This window comes from Chiloscyllium plagiosum, unplaced genomic scaffold (assembly GCF_037043375.1).
Source record: "Chiloscyllium plagiosum isolate Xiang-an unplaced genomic scaffold, Cpla_swu_hap1 HiC_scaffold_17, whole genome shotgun sequence".
NCBI classification, from domain to species: Eukaryota; Metazoa; Chordata; class Chondrichthyes; order Orectolobiformes; family Hemiscylliidae; genus Chiloscyllium; species Chiloscyllium plagiosum.
This window is the reverse complement of record NW_028270155.1, coordinates 34,139,218-34,156,010: the sequence shown is the minus strand read 5'-3', so window position 1 is coordinate 34,156,010 and position 16,793 is coordinate 34,139,218. Positions and strand designations below refer to the sequence as shown.

At 42.1% G+C, this 16,793-nt stretch overlaps 1 protein-coding gene across 3 annotated transcripts in view; it reads left to right on the top strand.

Moving 5' to 3' along the window:
* The window catches only part of zfpm1 (zinc finger protein, FOG family member 1), a 272,580-nt gene that overhangs the window by 107,650 nt on the left and 148,137 nt on the right, over nt 1–16,793 (top strand). For 2 of the 3 annotated variants that reach the window (XM_087995822.1, XM_087995824.1), the window contains exon 3: nt 4,373–4,468. The exons of the other annotated variant lie outside the window; for it this stretch is intronic. In XM_087995822.1, coding sequence (XP_087851948.1) covers nt 4,373–4,468 — 96 coding nt within the window. The remainder of the gene's footprint in view (nt 1–4,372; nt 4,469–16,793) is intronic. 3 annotated transcript variants of the gene reach the window in all.

Here is a 16,793-nt window from a genome sequence, read left to right as displayed (position 1 = left end):
TTTAGATGGTGGACAATTTATAGGGAGTCAAAAAGTGAGTTACTCCATGCAGTGTTCCTAGCTTCCAACCTGCTCTGGTAGCCATTGTGTTTATGTGGTAAGTCCAGTTGAGATTCTGAGGAGAAACTGAGGTCTGCAGATGCTGGAGATCAGAGCTGGAAATGTGCCGCTGGAAAAGCGCAGCAGGTCAGGCAGCATCCAGGGAACAGGAGAATCGACGTTTCGGGCATAAGCCCTTCTTCAGGAATGAGGAAAGTTTGTCCAGCAGGCTAAGCTAAAAGGTAGGGAGGAGGGACTTGGGGGAGGGGCGTCAGAAATGTGATAGGTGGAAAGAGGTCAAGGTGAGGGTGATAGGTCAGACTGGGGTGGGGGCGGAGAGGTCGGGAAGAAGATCTCAGGTTAGGAAGGCGGTGCTGAATTTGATGGATTTGACTGAGACAGGGTGGGGGGAGGGGAAATGAGGAAACTGGTGAAATCCGAGTTCATCCCTTGTGGGTTGGAGGGTTCCTAGGTGGAAGATGAGGTGTTCTTCCTCCAACCGTCATTTAGTTGTGGTCTGACGATGGAGGAGTCCAAAGACCTGCATATCCTTGGTGGAGTGGGAGGGGGAATTGAAATGTTGAGCTACAGGGTGGTTGGGTTGGTTGGTCCGGGTTTCCCAGATTCACCTGCAAACTTCCATATCCGCCACAGATTCACCTGCACCTCTACACATATCATCTATTGCATCCTCTGCACCCGATGTGGCCTCCTCTATATTGGGGAGACAGGCCGGCTACTTGCGGAGCGTTTCAGAGAACACCTCTGGGACACCCGGACCAACCAACCCAACCACCCTGTAGCTCAACATTTCAATTCCCCCTCCCACTCCACCAAGGATATGCAGGTCTTTGGACTCCTCCATCGTCAGACCACAACAAAACGACGGTTGGAGGACGAACGCCTCATCTTCCACCTAGGAACCCTCCAACCACAAGGGATGAACTCGGATTTCACCAGTTTCCTCATTTCCCCTCCCCCCACCCTGTCTCAGTCAAATCCATCAAATTCAGCACCGCCTTCCTAACCTGAGATCTTCTTCCCGACCTCTCCGCCCCCACCCCAGTCTGACCTATCACCCTCACCTTGACCTCTTTCCACCTATCACATTTCCGACGCCCCTCCCCCAAGTCCCTCCTCCCTACCTTTTATCTTAGCCTGCTGGACAAACTTTCCTCATTCCTGAAGAAGGGCTTATGCCCGAAACGTCGATTCTCCTGTTCCCTGGATGCTGCCTGACCTGCTGCGCTTTTCCAGCGGCACATTTCCAGTAATTGAGATTCTGGTCAATGGTAACCGTAGGGCTGTTGATAGTGCGTGATTCAGCGATGGTAACACCACTGAATGTCAAGGGACAGTTCAAGATCCCAGCTTACCACCACCTTCTCAAGGATATCTGCTACTACTTTGCCTACTCTCCTGGCCTGTCCAAATCCTTCTGCAGCCTCCTTGCTTCCTCAACATTGCATGTCCTTCCACCTATCTTTGTGTCATGGAGTGGAATGGAAAATGTCATTGACTTTCTTTCTGCACTGTTACTCAGTCCTCCTCGCTCTAGAGATGGCTCTGATCTGGGTGGTGATCTCCGACCAGGCTGGCATGGTAATGTGTACTCCCCTACCAGTCCTCCAAGAAGAGGACACATTTCTTTGCCATCGCTCATCCATAAGGATTTCTGAGTCATTCTCTGAGAAATGTGATGCCAGTTTACCCTTCTCTGCCATCTGTCCTGATGCCTAACACAGCTTGCAGACTTTGAATGAAGTTGATTCTATAGTTGAACCCTACTGAGCAGCAAGTCCCTAAATAAATAGCGCTTGATAAGATGAGGCAGAAACAGAGGATGATTGTCACTGCGAGGACTCAAATGGCATTTAAAACAACGCGTTTGGTAAGATATGACAAGACAACTTGCTCAGCCTTCTGGTGAGAATCTTTCCACCAAACCAGGCACATCTTGCACTTACCATTTTTTTCTGCTCATATCATAGTCTTTTTAAGGTATCTATGGACAGGCTTAACACCAGTTGCCTTTGAGAAGTTACTGAGAGGGCAACCTTCTGGAATTGGTGCAATCCATACAGTGATGGTGATCCTATAAAACCCTTTGGGAGTGAGTCCACGAATCTGACCCAAGAATGATGATGAAATGGCCATATGGGTCCATGTCAAGATTATAAAAGTCTTTGGCATGCATCCAAGAAAGCCTGGTTATATGAGTTTCAAGTTGCATGTCCACTGATCTCTTGCACCCAGAAAGCCGCAGGTGGATATGGATTTAAATTCAAGTAACTGATATAATTAATTCCACTTGCACTCGAACTGGGTCCTGCCTGTGAACTCTGCAACACAGTATTGTGTTTCCTGTTATTAAGGGTTTGACACTTATTGGTGGGGTTATTCCACAAATGTGTGTAGAATTTGAATACTTCATAGTTTTAAGATTCATAGTTTTAAGAAAGTGCTGCTTTGCCATTGAAAGATGTAAATAAAACTAAATGGAGAACTGTGATTGGGCACCCAATATATATTTTTTCCTTAACAGCTTCTCTTTTGATCTTGTGAAGGCTACTTTATGATTTTTGTCTATTGAAGCTCCCTTCTCATTCTCATAAACATGCATTCATATTGTAATATTTACCTTTTGTGTCAGTGTTTACATATGGGGTCACACAGAAGCAGAAATTGAGGAATTTGTCAATATTCTCAATAATTATAAATTCTACATTAAATTTAAAACCAAAATATGCAAGGAAAGCATTGATTCCCAAGATGCCACAGTATATTAATTACACGAGTTTGTAATAGAAACTTTTCTTTCAAGATAACTAATACACGTACCTACACAGGAAAACACACTTTGAGGTGATAGTAATCTCACTTTCATTGCAAAAACTGGAATGTTTTAAGCAGGCAGTTACTACCAGATCTCAAGCTCGGACCTAAATTTTACAATTGATGTTGGTATTATTAAATTTGACAATAGCAGTTCCCCAAAAGTGCAAATGCAGTTGGAAGATAGAGATTACATAATATTTTGCAAGTAATTCATTATGTCATAGTTTTAGGTTTTACTGGTTTTCAGTTCGATGAGTGTACCTTTGTTGATAGATTGAGAGCTCTCTTTCTTCCCCCCATTCCCTTCTCTGAAGCCTCCTTCTCTCCTCCTGCTACCCCTAACATGCAGCCGCCTCCTTCCCATACCATCTTCATGTATCTCCTCCATCCAACCTCCCTGTCTGCATGCATCCTACTATCTCCTACCCAAATCCATGCAGCCTTCCTCTCTTTCTCAGGCCCTTGCAGGCTTCCACTCCCTGTCATCTCTGAGCAGTTTCCCCTTTTACACTGACCCCACCCTTGTAGCTTCCCTACTCTCCCCTACCCATCCCTCACAGTCTCGTTTTCTCCCACCTCCAATCCACATGCAACCTCCCTGTCTTCTCCTCATTTCCCTCACTCAGACTCCTTCTTTCCAATCACCGACAGCCTCTGGATCCTGCAAACAGCCACCTCCGTAGAAGAGCTGTTCTTCTCTTAAACTTGCCCCCTCTCACCTTGAATTTGTACCCCCTAGTAATTGAAACTTCAAACCTGGGAAAGACCCTCTGACTATCCACCCTATATATGCCACTCATAATTTTGTAGACCTCTATCAGGTCTTCTCCCAGCAGCCATCTTTCCAGTGAAAATAATCCTAGTCTTTTTAACCTTTCCTTGTAGCCAATGGCCTTGAGACCAGGCAACATCATGGTGAACTTTCTCTGCACTCTCTCCAAAGCTTCCACGTCCTTCTGGTAATCTGGTGACCAAAACTGCATGCAGTACTCCAAAACAGCCTAACAAGGCTTTTATGGAACTCTTGTACTCAGTGCCCTGGCCAGTGAAGGCAAGTATGCCATATGCCTTCTTAATCACCTTGGCCACCTGTTTTGCTACTTTTTGGGAACTTTGGACCTGTGTGCCCAGATCCAGAAGAATTTCAACTGGCAGAACTTGTGCAGATTGTTTTTTTTTCAAAAATATAAAGCTCTTGCCAGCTGTGGTACTATTCTTAAAAAAAAAACTACATACTTTTTTTTCTACTCAACAATAGACAGTCTTTTATAAGCTTTTTGCTGTCATATAGCAATCTACTGTAGTATTTCTCTATCCAGCAATGCATATGGTTGTGAACACATCCAAAGTTATGTTCAAATCAGATATTTCATGAGCGTATAGCATTGGGCTAGTCATAAAATTATGGTTAATAAGATGTGTTCATTAATTTATGACATGAAAGATATTTTAATTTGTTTTAAAGGTCTTTACTAACTCGTGACTTTAATTTTAGACCAAGGGTTGCAGGATGTACCAAAGACTCCTGAAGAACAGGAAGTGAAGTGGTCAACAGCTAAGAGGAAGGATTCTGAAATGTGGCATATGCCAGGTAAACCCAGTGGTTTGTGCAGTGAGAAGCTCCAGTTATAATCTGAAATTTAAAAAATGGATATACAATGTAATCAATGGAAAGACCTATTCTTGAATCGTTATTGCATTCATAGTTCTCTTCCACAATGATATTTAAATATGTATATTTTTAAACTTATTGAAATTATGGGTGGATAATATGCTGATGAATGAGGATTCATTTTCTTCCTTCCCAGATTGTAAATAATTAATCTATAGTATGTCTCAGCAATCAATAAACACTTCAGCCTTTGTGTTGGTAAGCTTTTGCTGTCTTGTGAACAGAAAAACAGTTAGATTTTATAAACAGAGAACCGAAAAGAAAATTTGACGATGGAGAAAAGAAGGTGGTGTTCAGTTAAAGTTGCTTTGTTTGTCAAGCAAAATAATTCAATGATGAGGGATAGTGAAAACTAGTACTTAACCCCACTATTCTTTCACACTACTGTCCAATCTCTGAAATGCTTAAAGGTTGAAATCTATTGTCATCTTTTCTGAAACTCCATGTTTGCATACCTCAACCCAGTTTCAACTTTTGCCACAGTAGCAAAATAGCTCCTATTAAAAACAAATCCTGTGAGACAAGTAATTTTTCTAACCTTGTCTTTCTAACTTGTCTGGATCCTTCAACACAGTTGTCCACATTATCTTTCTCCAATACCTGTTCACTGTCATCCTGCGAGTGAATGCTGTTATCTGCTTTCTTCTTATCTGCATATTCTTGACCCCAGCTGAATTCCTTTTCTAATTTCTAGCCTTTACTTCCTTTCCATTCCACATCCATTTACTAATTTTCTGTCCTCCATTTTCCATAATTGAGTCCAGAAAATGTAATCTTTTAAGTGCTTATAAGTTTGCAAAGCAGGATATGAGATGTAACACAGAAATATGAATAAGGAATGGGTTAAGAAGAGATAAATATGAACTTGGGGTCACTTTACTTAGTGTGGTGTTCAGAGCATTTGCCTGCACATGAGCAAGAGACAAAAGTAAAGTCTTACAAGCATTGCAGTTTTTACAATATTTCGCATCCCAGCATAATATTTCATATCTATCCTAACCAGAGATTTAGTAGAATTATCATGGGAATCTTTGAATTTCTACATAATTAAATTTGTGCTAATCACCCATTTCAAGGAATCATTGGTTTTTGATCCTCTTTAATGTTTGGTAACTTGCAACAAAACATCCAGATATCTGTTTGAACTGTGAAGTATTCAGATTGCACTCATCATTTGACTTTAAATGGCTTATTGTTCTTGCCATTCTGCAACATTGAACAAAGAAAGACAATTTAGGTTCCAATTGAAAAAGGATAAACTATTTTACTGTTCATAAAAGTTGTGCAAAATCCTTCGCACTATTATTTAAACTTTAAAACCTGTGGTGTCATTAACAACTCTTTGAATTAATGAACCTGATTGATGTTTATGATCCCAGTTGTTGTACAAGCAATTGAAAGGGATTGGGAGAGGAAAAGTGATATTTTGAAAAATGTATGTGACTAGATGTTGATATATTTATTTCAATTCTACAAATTAAGGTTGACCTTAGTTAAAAATAAATCTGACGTGTGTAGTTTAGATGTTGACGGTGAATGTTTCATTATTTATGAATTCTAGTGTGCATGTTGGCACAAGTAAATAGTGGTGAAAATGCATGTGAAAAGAATTTATATTGTGCTACTATTTACGTTCCACATTTCCATTGCCATATCAAGAGGAGTATTTTTAAAATATTGGAATAAACACAAATTCATACAAAGATAAAATGAAGTGGAGTTGCAAAAGAATAGGACTAATCTATTTTATTGAGAAGAGCAGGGGTGGGACACCTATTGTTATGAGAAGGAGGTTTTGAAACCATTGGAAGCTCATTTCTCTCAGCTGGCACACCTTCAGACAGTGTAGTTAAACATTACTGTCCCCAGTAGATATCTCAGCTGCTCTGATACATGTTGCTCCATTGAATGGACAGACATGTTAGACCAGTCACTGAAAACACTTAGGATCTTAGATGTTAGGATCTCATCAAATTGATTTTTTGCAGTAACATGAAATGAGCTATTTGTGAATTGGCAGCTTATTTGACAACTCTTCCCCCATAATGCAAAAGCAATGAATCTACAATTCAGAGCAGGCAACTAATTCAATGTAGATCCATTACAGCCAAAAAAACACTTAAGTTATATTATGTTTTTAATGTTCAATGTTTTCACTGACATTACCATTGCTGAATCCCTGACTATCAATATCTTGAGGGTTGCTATTGATCAGCAATTGAAGTACCACTTCACTATTAAAACTCTTAACAGCTTTAAAATCTCTGCACATACACAACAAGTAGACAAAAAAAATGAGTGTTATAGGAGAAAGAGGAAAAGTTACTGGCAAATAGCAGTTCAATAGCATCGATCAACAGGTATAGACAAAAATTATTTTTTCTTCCTAAGAAGTTTGTTCTTCCAGTTTCTCTCTTCTTTGCCAAAGTCATGTGTTTTACACATTAATTGTTCAATTTATCAGTCATTGGTTAAAGCTAATAATTGATATCATATGGTAGGAGAGAATAACTGACTGTGTTAAGGCTCAAATTTCTTGCCTTCATAGATATAGAGAGAAACCCTGCATCTTCCAATGGTCACAATTACACAAACCTATTGATAGCTACCTGATGCTGGCCAAAACTTACTTAGCGCACACACTCCAATGCCAATCTATCTTCTCTGATGTCCCCTATTGTTTGTCTAGCTGCAGTATAAACACAATGAGTTCCAGCAAATTGTTTTTTAAAGTGCAGCCATTTCTTTTACCATCCTCCGTTTTAAAACTGTCTTTTTCCTTTATGGTCCTCAATTAAAAGTGATGCCGTCTTTGTTAAAATGTTAATTTCAGTTCTTCTGTCTGTTTCTAATCAATACTAAAACTTGACTTGCCCATTTGTGCAGTCAGGTAACTCTGGTGGCCATTTTAAATCCATGTGTTTTTTGGTCTTTTTAAAAACCATTTTATTTCATGCAAGTCCCAGGTATAAAAGTGAACATTGGAATTCAAAAATCAGTAGTGCATATTTTGCATCATCATGACACAGTGATAAAGTTGATTAACTATACTCTTGAACACATTTATTTTCCATTTAAGTGTAAAGATTGAATCTTTCCAGGAGCAATTTGAATGATAAATTCTGTGTAAAAAGTCCATCCTGAATTTTGGTCAAAAATGTATTCGTTTTTCATGTACCTCATTTACAGGCTGCCCCCTGACTTTTTGCCAAAAAAATCAAAATGCTTTGTATTTTTATCCAATCGCACCTGATGCAAACCTATCTGAAAGAATCTTAGGATAGTATACCATGATGAAAGGTGACTGCTCAACTCCTTGTGTCTATGTTTATATTTTTGGCTCTTTTCATAATCTTGCGGCATCTTTGGAGGAACAATCTCAATCTGTCCGAAATGTCCTTTGTTAAAAAGCTTACACCCTACTCTTTGACCCAAAATTTGGTCTTATACATGTAGAAGTTGCATTTCTATGTGTTAGTTTAAATAATGCCCAAGTTTTCTAATAACCTGATTAATTACATAATAGAGGTTGGGAAAAAATATGTTTCCCACCAATGGTTTCTGATTTTACATATATTTACTGTTACTTTTGGAGATTATAGTATTGATAAGTGTTCCATTTAATCAAATTAATGTAGCTTGGGAAATAACACGTGGAGAAGTTTGCTAGAAGCTGTGTTTTTTTAATGTATTACAACATGTAAACTATTACATCCAATCTAGAAAAAATGTGTTTTCATTTAATTTCCTAATCATCTTGTATGGCGTGTTCATTCTCATCTGGGATGTTGCCTATTGTACTGTGTTTACTTTCAACATTTGTTTTATTCAAGCTTAAAGTTGCACTTCTTGGAGAGAAACCATCTTATACTGTTTCAGGAAAACATTATTACATCATTCAGTAAAGGCAGACTGAGCAGACTTTTTTTCTCTGGATAATCAATAACTTGTAAATGATACCAATTGCTCATTAACCAAAGTCTATCTTTAATGAAACAAAACTGTGGAAGTCCCAAGTGTCTTGCTTTGAATTGAAGAGTTTGATCCCTTTGCAGTTATGTTGCATAACTAAATTAATGGGCTAAGAAGTTAAATTTCTATCCTATCTGTCACAATTTGTTTGGTTTCATGTAATGAGGGGTATTAATTCATTAATTACTAATCATCTCAAAATCATGTTATGAACACAGGTGATGATAATACTGCATGAGCCAGATCCCAGAGTGACCCCTGGCTTGATAGATCATTAGGTTTATTTTTCTTGTATATTGTGAAGCTCAGTCTGTAAGCATATTCAGAAGAGACAGCCAACATACCTTTAGCCAGCAAACTTTAACATTTGTTACAGGAAAGAAAAAGACACAAACAGTGTCACACTATACAAGAATTTTTTGAACAATCTTATCCCAAACATAAGAAAGATTAATATTTTTTTTTGCTGGAAATGTGTTGCTGGAAAAGCGCAGCAGGTCAGGCAGCACCCAGGGAACAGGAGAATCGACGTTTCGGGCTTATGCCCGAAACGTCGATTCTCCTGTTCCCTGGATGCTGCCTGACCTGCTGCGCTTTTCCAGCAACACATTTCCAGCTCTGATCTCCAGCATCTGCAGACCTCACTTTCTCCTTAATAATTTTTTTGCCCCAGCAATACCCATGGGTGCTCAAAACTTGGTGACGAGTCTCCTTTGTTCAGACTAGAAGAAAGTGAGGATGTTGGAGAGTCAGAGTCTTAAAGTATGATGCTGGAAAAGCACAGCAGGTCAGGCAGTATTCAAAGAGTAGGAAAATCAATGTTTTGGGCATAAACCCTTCATCAGGAATGTGAGGGGTGGCGAACGGAACTGAGAGGTAAAAAGAAAGGTGGGAGTGATGTAGGCAGGAAGGTGGTAAGTAGATGCAGGTGGGGGGAAGGTGATAGTAATAGATCGGAGGGGAGGACAGAGTGGACAAGTGGGAAGGAAGATGGACAGGTAGGACAGTCAAGAGGGCAGTACTGAGTTAGAGTGTTGGATCTGGTTGAGGTGGGGTGAAGGGAGATGAGGAAACTGGTGAAGTTGAAATTCATATTGATGTCATGTGGTTGGAGGGTCCCGAATTGGAAGATGAGGCATTCTTCCTTCAGGTGTCGGGTGGCTTGGAGGAAGATGGACACCACCCATTCCCTCGACCACTTCCATGACTTGTTTCCCCAGCCCCAATGTCTCATCTTCACCATAGACATCCAATCCCTGTAAACTTCCATCCGCCGTGGTGAAGGCCTCCTAGCCCTCTGTTTCTTTCTCTCTCGCTGACCCAACCATACCCCTGCACCAACACACTCATTCGATTGGCGGAACAGGTTCTAACCCTCAATAACTTCTCCTTTGAATCCTCCCTCTTCCTTTAGGCCAAAGGGCTATTCGTGGGCACCCACTTGGGCCTCAGCTATGCCTGCCTTTTTGTCAGGTATGTGGAACAGTCCATCTTCTGCAGCTACACCAGCACTATTCCCCACCTTTTCCTCCATTACATTGATGACTGTATTGGCGCCACCTTGTTCCCATGAGGAGGTTGACCAGTTCATCAACTTCATGAACACCTTCCACTCTGACTTCAAGTTCACCTGGACAATCTCGGACACCTCCTTCCCCTTCCTGGTCATATCCGTCTCTATCTTCAGTGATTGACTCAACACGGACAACTACTTCAAACCCATTGACACCCACAGCTACCTGGACTACACCATCTCCCATCCCACCTCTTATAAAAATGCTATTCCTTCCTCCCAATTCCTCTGCCTCTGCCATATCTGCTCCCAGGAGGACCTATTCCACCTCAGGACACCCCAGATGACCTCCTATTTCAAGGACTACAATTTCCCTTCCCATGTGATCAACAATACCCTCCAGCACATCTCCACCACTTCCTGCACCTCTGCCCTTGAACCTCACTCCTCTAACTGTAACAAGGATAGAGCCACCCGTGGTCCTCACCTTCCACTCCACCAATCTCTGGATTCAGCGCATCATCCCCTGTCATTTCTGCCACCTACAGTCAGACCCCAACACAGAAGATCTATTTCCTCTCCACCCCTATCAGCATTCTTCAGAGACCATTCCGACCATGACTCCCTCGTTATGTCCACAGCTCCCACCAACCCATCCTCCATGCCGCTGCAGGGGCCAACTCCCCCTCTCCCCAAACCTCCGTTCAAGGCTGCAAAGGATCCTTCCACTTTCAGTGGAGATTTTCTTGCACATTTGAACAACTCATCTGCTGAGTCCGTTGCTTTCATTGTGGTCTCTACGCTGGGGAGACAGGATGCCAACTTGCGGAATGTTTCAGGGAACATCTCTGGGCCGACTACTACAGCTCCCCCTCCCACTCTGCCAAGGACACACAAGTCCTGGACCACCTCCACCGCCAAATCCAAACCACCTGGCACCTGGAGGAAGAACACCTCATTTTTCACCTTTGGACCCTCCAACCACATGGTATCAATATCAACTTCACAAGTTTTCTCATCTTCTCTCCCCCCACGTGATTCCAGATCAAAGCCTCCAACTGCTCCCTTGAACTATCCTACCTGTACATCTTCCTTCCCACCTATCTGCTAAACTCTTCTATCTGACCTATCATCATCATCATCATCCCCCATCAGCTACATCATCCCACCCCCACCTCATCTTCCTATTTATCTCTCAGTCCCCTTCCTCCCACCCTGCCTGACCTGCTGTGCTTTTGCAGTGCCACCCTCTTCAATACCTCTACTCAGAACCCATTCAGGACCTCTCACTCTTGACGGTGGACAAACATATGGCAATCCTCTCAGGTGATTACTTGGTCATTTAGCTGCAGTCACATGTCACCTTGTAAATGCTGTTTGAACTCATTTCTACCCTAGAAAAAGTTCAGATTTGCACAACTGAAAAACAACAATCCATTTTTTCCTCCACTTTGTAATGCATGTTTTCAATCAGTAATTACAATGGATGCTGGAAATCTGAAATAAAAACTACATGCTGGAGAAACCCAGTAGGTCTGGCACTGTCTGTGGAGACCGAAGCAGTTAATGTTTCTAAACCAATATGACTCCTATTTGGAACTAAAATAGTAATAATAAATAGTGGCATCAAATAATAATATCATATTTATAACAATAAACTGGTGCAATATCACTGATCCCTGCCCACCCTTGGAATATTATCCTCTTTATTTCAACATTTCTATTACTGAAGTGCTTTTGTAAAAATTGGGTTATTTTATTGATGATCACATTTCACAGTCTTGTGACTTCTTTGAGGTTTACATTTAGCAGTCACCATACTCATTGTCTAAGTCCGTTCTGATTCAGTGAATCAAGGTTTAGATTTTTGTGGAAACTTGGTGGGAATGTTGTTCAAGTTTCCTGGTCAAATTAGCAATCAAAGGCTTCCAGGAGTTGGCAATCTTGCAGCTTGCTAAAGTGCTAAACGTTTTTTAAGCAGGGATAAATTGTGTTTGTTGGTGTTAGCACTTACTAACCCTGTTAGGAGATTGCTGCTGATTTTAGTGATGTTATTTGTTGCCTGAGGGATGCTGTTGTGCATTATCAAGCATTGCATCTCAATAAATCTGATGCCTTCAACTCTCCACAGTATTATTCCGATTCTCCACAGATCCTTACAAAATGTAAAAGAGAGTAAACAGACAACATTGCAACATTGTTTGCTTAAGTAGAGCATTTAAAATTGCAGGAGAAAGTGAGGTCTGCAGATGCTGGAGATCAGAGCTAAAAATGTGTCTCTGGAAAAGCTCAGCAGGTCAGGCAGCATCCAGGGAACAGGAGAATCGACGTTTCGGGCATTGCTGAAGAAGGGCTTATGCCCGAAACGTCGATTCTCCTGTTCCCTGGATGCTGCCTGACCTGCTGCGCTTTTCCAGCAACACATTTTCAGCATTTAGTATTGCAGATCACCTTAAAGTGTTCCATAGTAATTGGGGAAGTAACCACAGAAGCTGTGATGATGTTTTAATAAGGCTTTTGATTCCAAGGCAAAATATAGCAGAGAGTAATTTGTAAGAGTTCTACACTGCTGAGTATTTAACCAGTCAAAAATTGCAACAACAGAAGGTTTCAGATGGGATTAGAACTGGAAAAGCAAAAACAGAAATTGCTGGAGAAACTCAGCGGGTCTGGCAGTATTTTTTATTTGTACGTGAGACACCGGATTCGCTAGCTGGCCAGCATTTATTGTCCATCCCTAGTTGCCCTTGGGAAGGTGGTGTAAGCTTCCGTCTTCAACCACTGCATTCCACCTGCTGTAGGTTGACTCCTAATGCCATTAGGAAGGGAATTCCAGGATTTTGACCCAATGACACTGACGGAATAGTGATATATTAGTGGGTTTTGAGAAGATTTGTAGTTCAGGTTGAGGTTTTGGATGTAGTTTCATTTCCAGACGTTTTGTTACCTTATTAGGTAACATCTTCAGTGGACCTCATGCAAAGCAATGCTGAAAATTCCTGCTTTCTATTTATATATTTGAGTTTCTTTGGATTGGTGATGTCATTTCCTGTGGTGATATTATATCCTCTGGTGAAGTCACTTCCAGTTCCTTTTCTCAGGTGGTGGTAGATGGAGTCTTAACTCGATGTGTTTGTTGATAGAGTTCCGGTTGGATCCAACAGCATTGCTTCGCCTGAGGTCCACTGAAGATGTTACCTAGGAAGGTAACGAAACGTCTGGAGATGAACCTTTCAGCTCAGCAAGCAAACCTACATAAAATAGCAATATATTTCCAAATCTGGATGATGAGTGGCTTGAAGGGGAACTTGCAGCTGATGATTCTTTCATGCATCTGCTGCCCTTGTCCTTCTAAATGTAAGTGATTGGGGGTTTGGTAGGAGCTATCTACGGATCTTTTGTGAATTTCTGCAGTGCATCTTGTAGATAGTACTGAGCGTTGGTGGTGGAGGGAGCAGATAAAGTGCTAATCAAGTGGGCTGCTTTGTCCTGGACGGTGTCAAGCTTCTTGTGTTGTTGGAGCTGCACCCATCCAGGCAAATAGAAAGTATTCCATCACACTCCTGACTTGTGTCTTGAAGATGGTGGACAGGCATTGGGGAGTCGGGAGGTGAGTTAATCACTGCAGTATTGTTCACTCTGACTGCTATTGTGGCCATTGTTTGTATGCAAAGTCCAGTTGAGATCCTGGTCAGTGGTAGCCGCCAAGATGATGATAGTGGGGGATTCTGTGATGGCAACACCATTTGAATGTCAAGGAGCAGTGGTTAGATAATCTTTTATTGAAGATGGTCACAGCTTGGTATTTGTGTGGCATGAGAGTTACTTCCCGTTTGGCACCCCAAGCCTGGATATTGTCCAGATCTTGTTGCATTCAAGCATGCACTGCTTCACTATCTGAACATTGTGCAGTCATCGGTGAATACCCCCACTTCTGACTTTATGATGGACGGAATGTCATTTGTGAAGCAGCTAAAGATTGTTGAGCCAAGGGCAATAACCTGATGAACTCCTGGAGATATGTCCTGGAAGTGACTGACCTCTAACAGCCAGAGCCATTTTCCCGTGTGCCAGGTATGGCTGTATCCGGTGGAGAATTTGTCCCCTATATCCATTGATTCCAGTTTTGCTAGGACTCGTTGAGGGAGCACATTCAAATGCAGCCTTGATATCAAGGGCTGTCACTCTCCGCTCACCCCTCAATTTTTAAAAATTATTCATTTTTGTGGCATGTGGGTATCGCTAGCTGCTCAAAATTTATTGCCCTTCACTACTTGCCTTTGAGAAGGTGGTGGTGAGCTGCCTTCTTGAACTACTGCAGTCCAGCTGCTGTAGGTTGACTCACAATGCCATTTGGGAAGGAGTCCCAGGATTTTGATCCAATGACAGTGAAGGAATGGCGATATATTTCTAAGTCAGGATAGTGAGTGGCTTGGAGCGGAACTTGAAGGTGGTGGTGTTCTCATATATCTACTGCCCTTTTCCTTCTAGATGGAAGTGGTCATGGGTTTGGAAGGTGCTGTCTGAGAATCTTTGGTGAATGTCTACAGAGCATCTTGCAGCTAATGCACACTGCTGCCACTGAGCATCGATGGTGGAGGGAGTGGATGTTTGTTAATGTAGTTAGAATCAAGTGGGTTACTTTGTCCTGGATGGTGTCAAGCTTCTTGAGTGTTGTTGGAGCTGCACCCATCCAGGCAAGTGAGGAGTATTCCATCACCCTCCTGACCTATGCTTTATAGATGGTGGACAGACATTCTGGCGTCAGGAGCTGTGTTACTTGCAATACAATGCAATATACTTTTAGTGTTATGTGTACTCCATTGTAAGAGTACTGTGTAAAGCTTTTACAATGTCTGCCTTCTTATGGCAACAACTTAGGTATAAATTCCTAGGTACAATTCTTGGATACAGTAGAGCAACAAAAGTAGTTGCATTTCTTAGAGTTGAAAAATTAGTATAGGAATTGGACATCATTAAAGGGTTGACATTGCAGTAAGTTCGGAAATTTCAAATAGACATTACAGCGCATGGACTCCACATGTAGTTTCACTGCCTGCACCAGACCCCAGTCCAACAGCTGTCTCCGGTCCACTCCAAGCCCCAGACTATTTTGCACTGGCACTCAGCTGTTCCAAGGTAAGTTCTAGAACATCTCCCCCACACTGGTTTCTGCCTGGGACTTGCTGTCTCTGCTATGCTGAAGGGCTGATGCCCCATGTGCTGCTCCGGGGCTTGTAGTCCGCGTGCTGCACCAGGGCTCTCTGTATTCCTAGCCACAGTACTCCTTGTCAGCCCAACCCTGAATATTGTCCAGATCTTGACGCATTTGGACATGGGCTGCTTCGGTGTCTGAGGAGTCTGTGCAATCATTGGCAAACATATGCACTTCTGACCTTATGATAGAGGGAAGGTAATTGATGAAATATCTGAAAATGCTTAGGCCTAGGATACTACCCTGAGGAATTCCTGCAGAGATGCTCTGGAGCTGAGATGACTGACTTCGAACAACCTCAACCATCTTCCTATGTGTCAGGTATGAGCCCAACCAGTGAAGAATTTGCCCTTTGATAATTGTTGATTCCAGGTTTGCTAGGACTCCGTGATGCCACACTTAGTTGAATGCAGCCCTGATTTCAAGGGCTATCACTCTCGCCTCACCTCTGGAATTCAGATCTTTTGTCCATGTTTGAACCAAGAATGTAATGAGGTAAAGGAGCTGAGTGGCCCTTGTGGAACCCAAACTGGGTATCACTGAGCATGTTATTGCTGAGAAAGTGCTGCTTGATAATTCTGTTGATGACACCTTCCATCATATTACTGATGATGGAGCATAGACTAATGAGGGGGTCATTAGCCGGGTTGGATTTGTTCTGCTTTTTATGTACGGGACATACTTGGGCAATTTTCCACATTATTGGGAGTATGCTGGTGTTGCAATTGTATTGGAATAGCTTGGCTAAGGGAACGGCAAGTTCTTGAACACAAGTCCAGTACTATTGTCAGAATGTTGTCAGGGCCTGTAGCCTTTGCAGTAGCCAGTACCTCCAACTATTTGTTGATGTTATGTGGAATGAATCGAATTGGCTGAAGACTGGTAACTGTAATGCTGGGGATCACTGGAGGAGGCTGAGATGGATCATCCACTTGGCACTTCTGGCTGAAGATTACTGCGAAAGCTTCAGCGTTATCCTTTACACTGATGTGCAGGGCCCTTCCATCATTGAAGAAGGGGATATTTATGGAGCCGCCGCCTCCAGTGAGTTGTTTAATCATCCACCATCATTCATGACTGGATGTGGCAGGACTGCATAGCTTAGATCTGATCCGTTGATTGTGGGGTCACTTAGCCTTGTTTATCGCTAGTTGCTTATACTGTTTGGCATGCAAGTAGTCCTGATTGGCTACATCATGTTGACATTTTGCATTCAGGTATGCCTGGTGCTGCTCCTGGCATACTCTCCTGTACTCTCCATTGTACCAGGGATAATTCCTTGGCTTCATGGTAATGGTTGAGTAGGGCATATGCTGGGCCATGAGGTTGCATATTGTGCTGGAGTACAATTCTGCAGCTGTTGATGGCCCACAGCGCCTCATGGATGCCCAATCTTGAGTTGCTAGATCTTTTCAAAATCTGTCCCATTTAGCATGGTGATAGTGCCACACAACACGATGGAGATTATTCTCAATGTGAAGGCGGGGCCTCATCTCCACAAGGATTGTGCGGTGGTCGCTCTTACCGATACTGTCATGGACAGA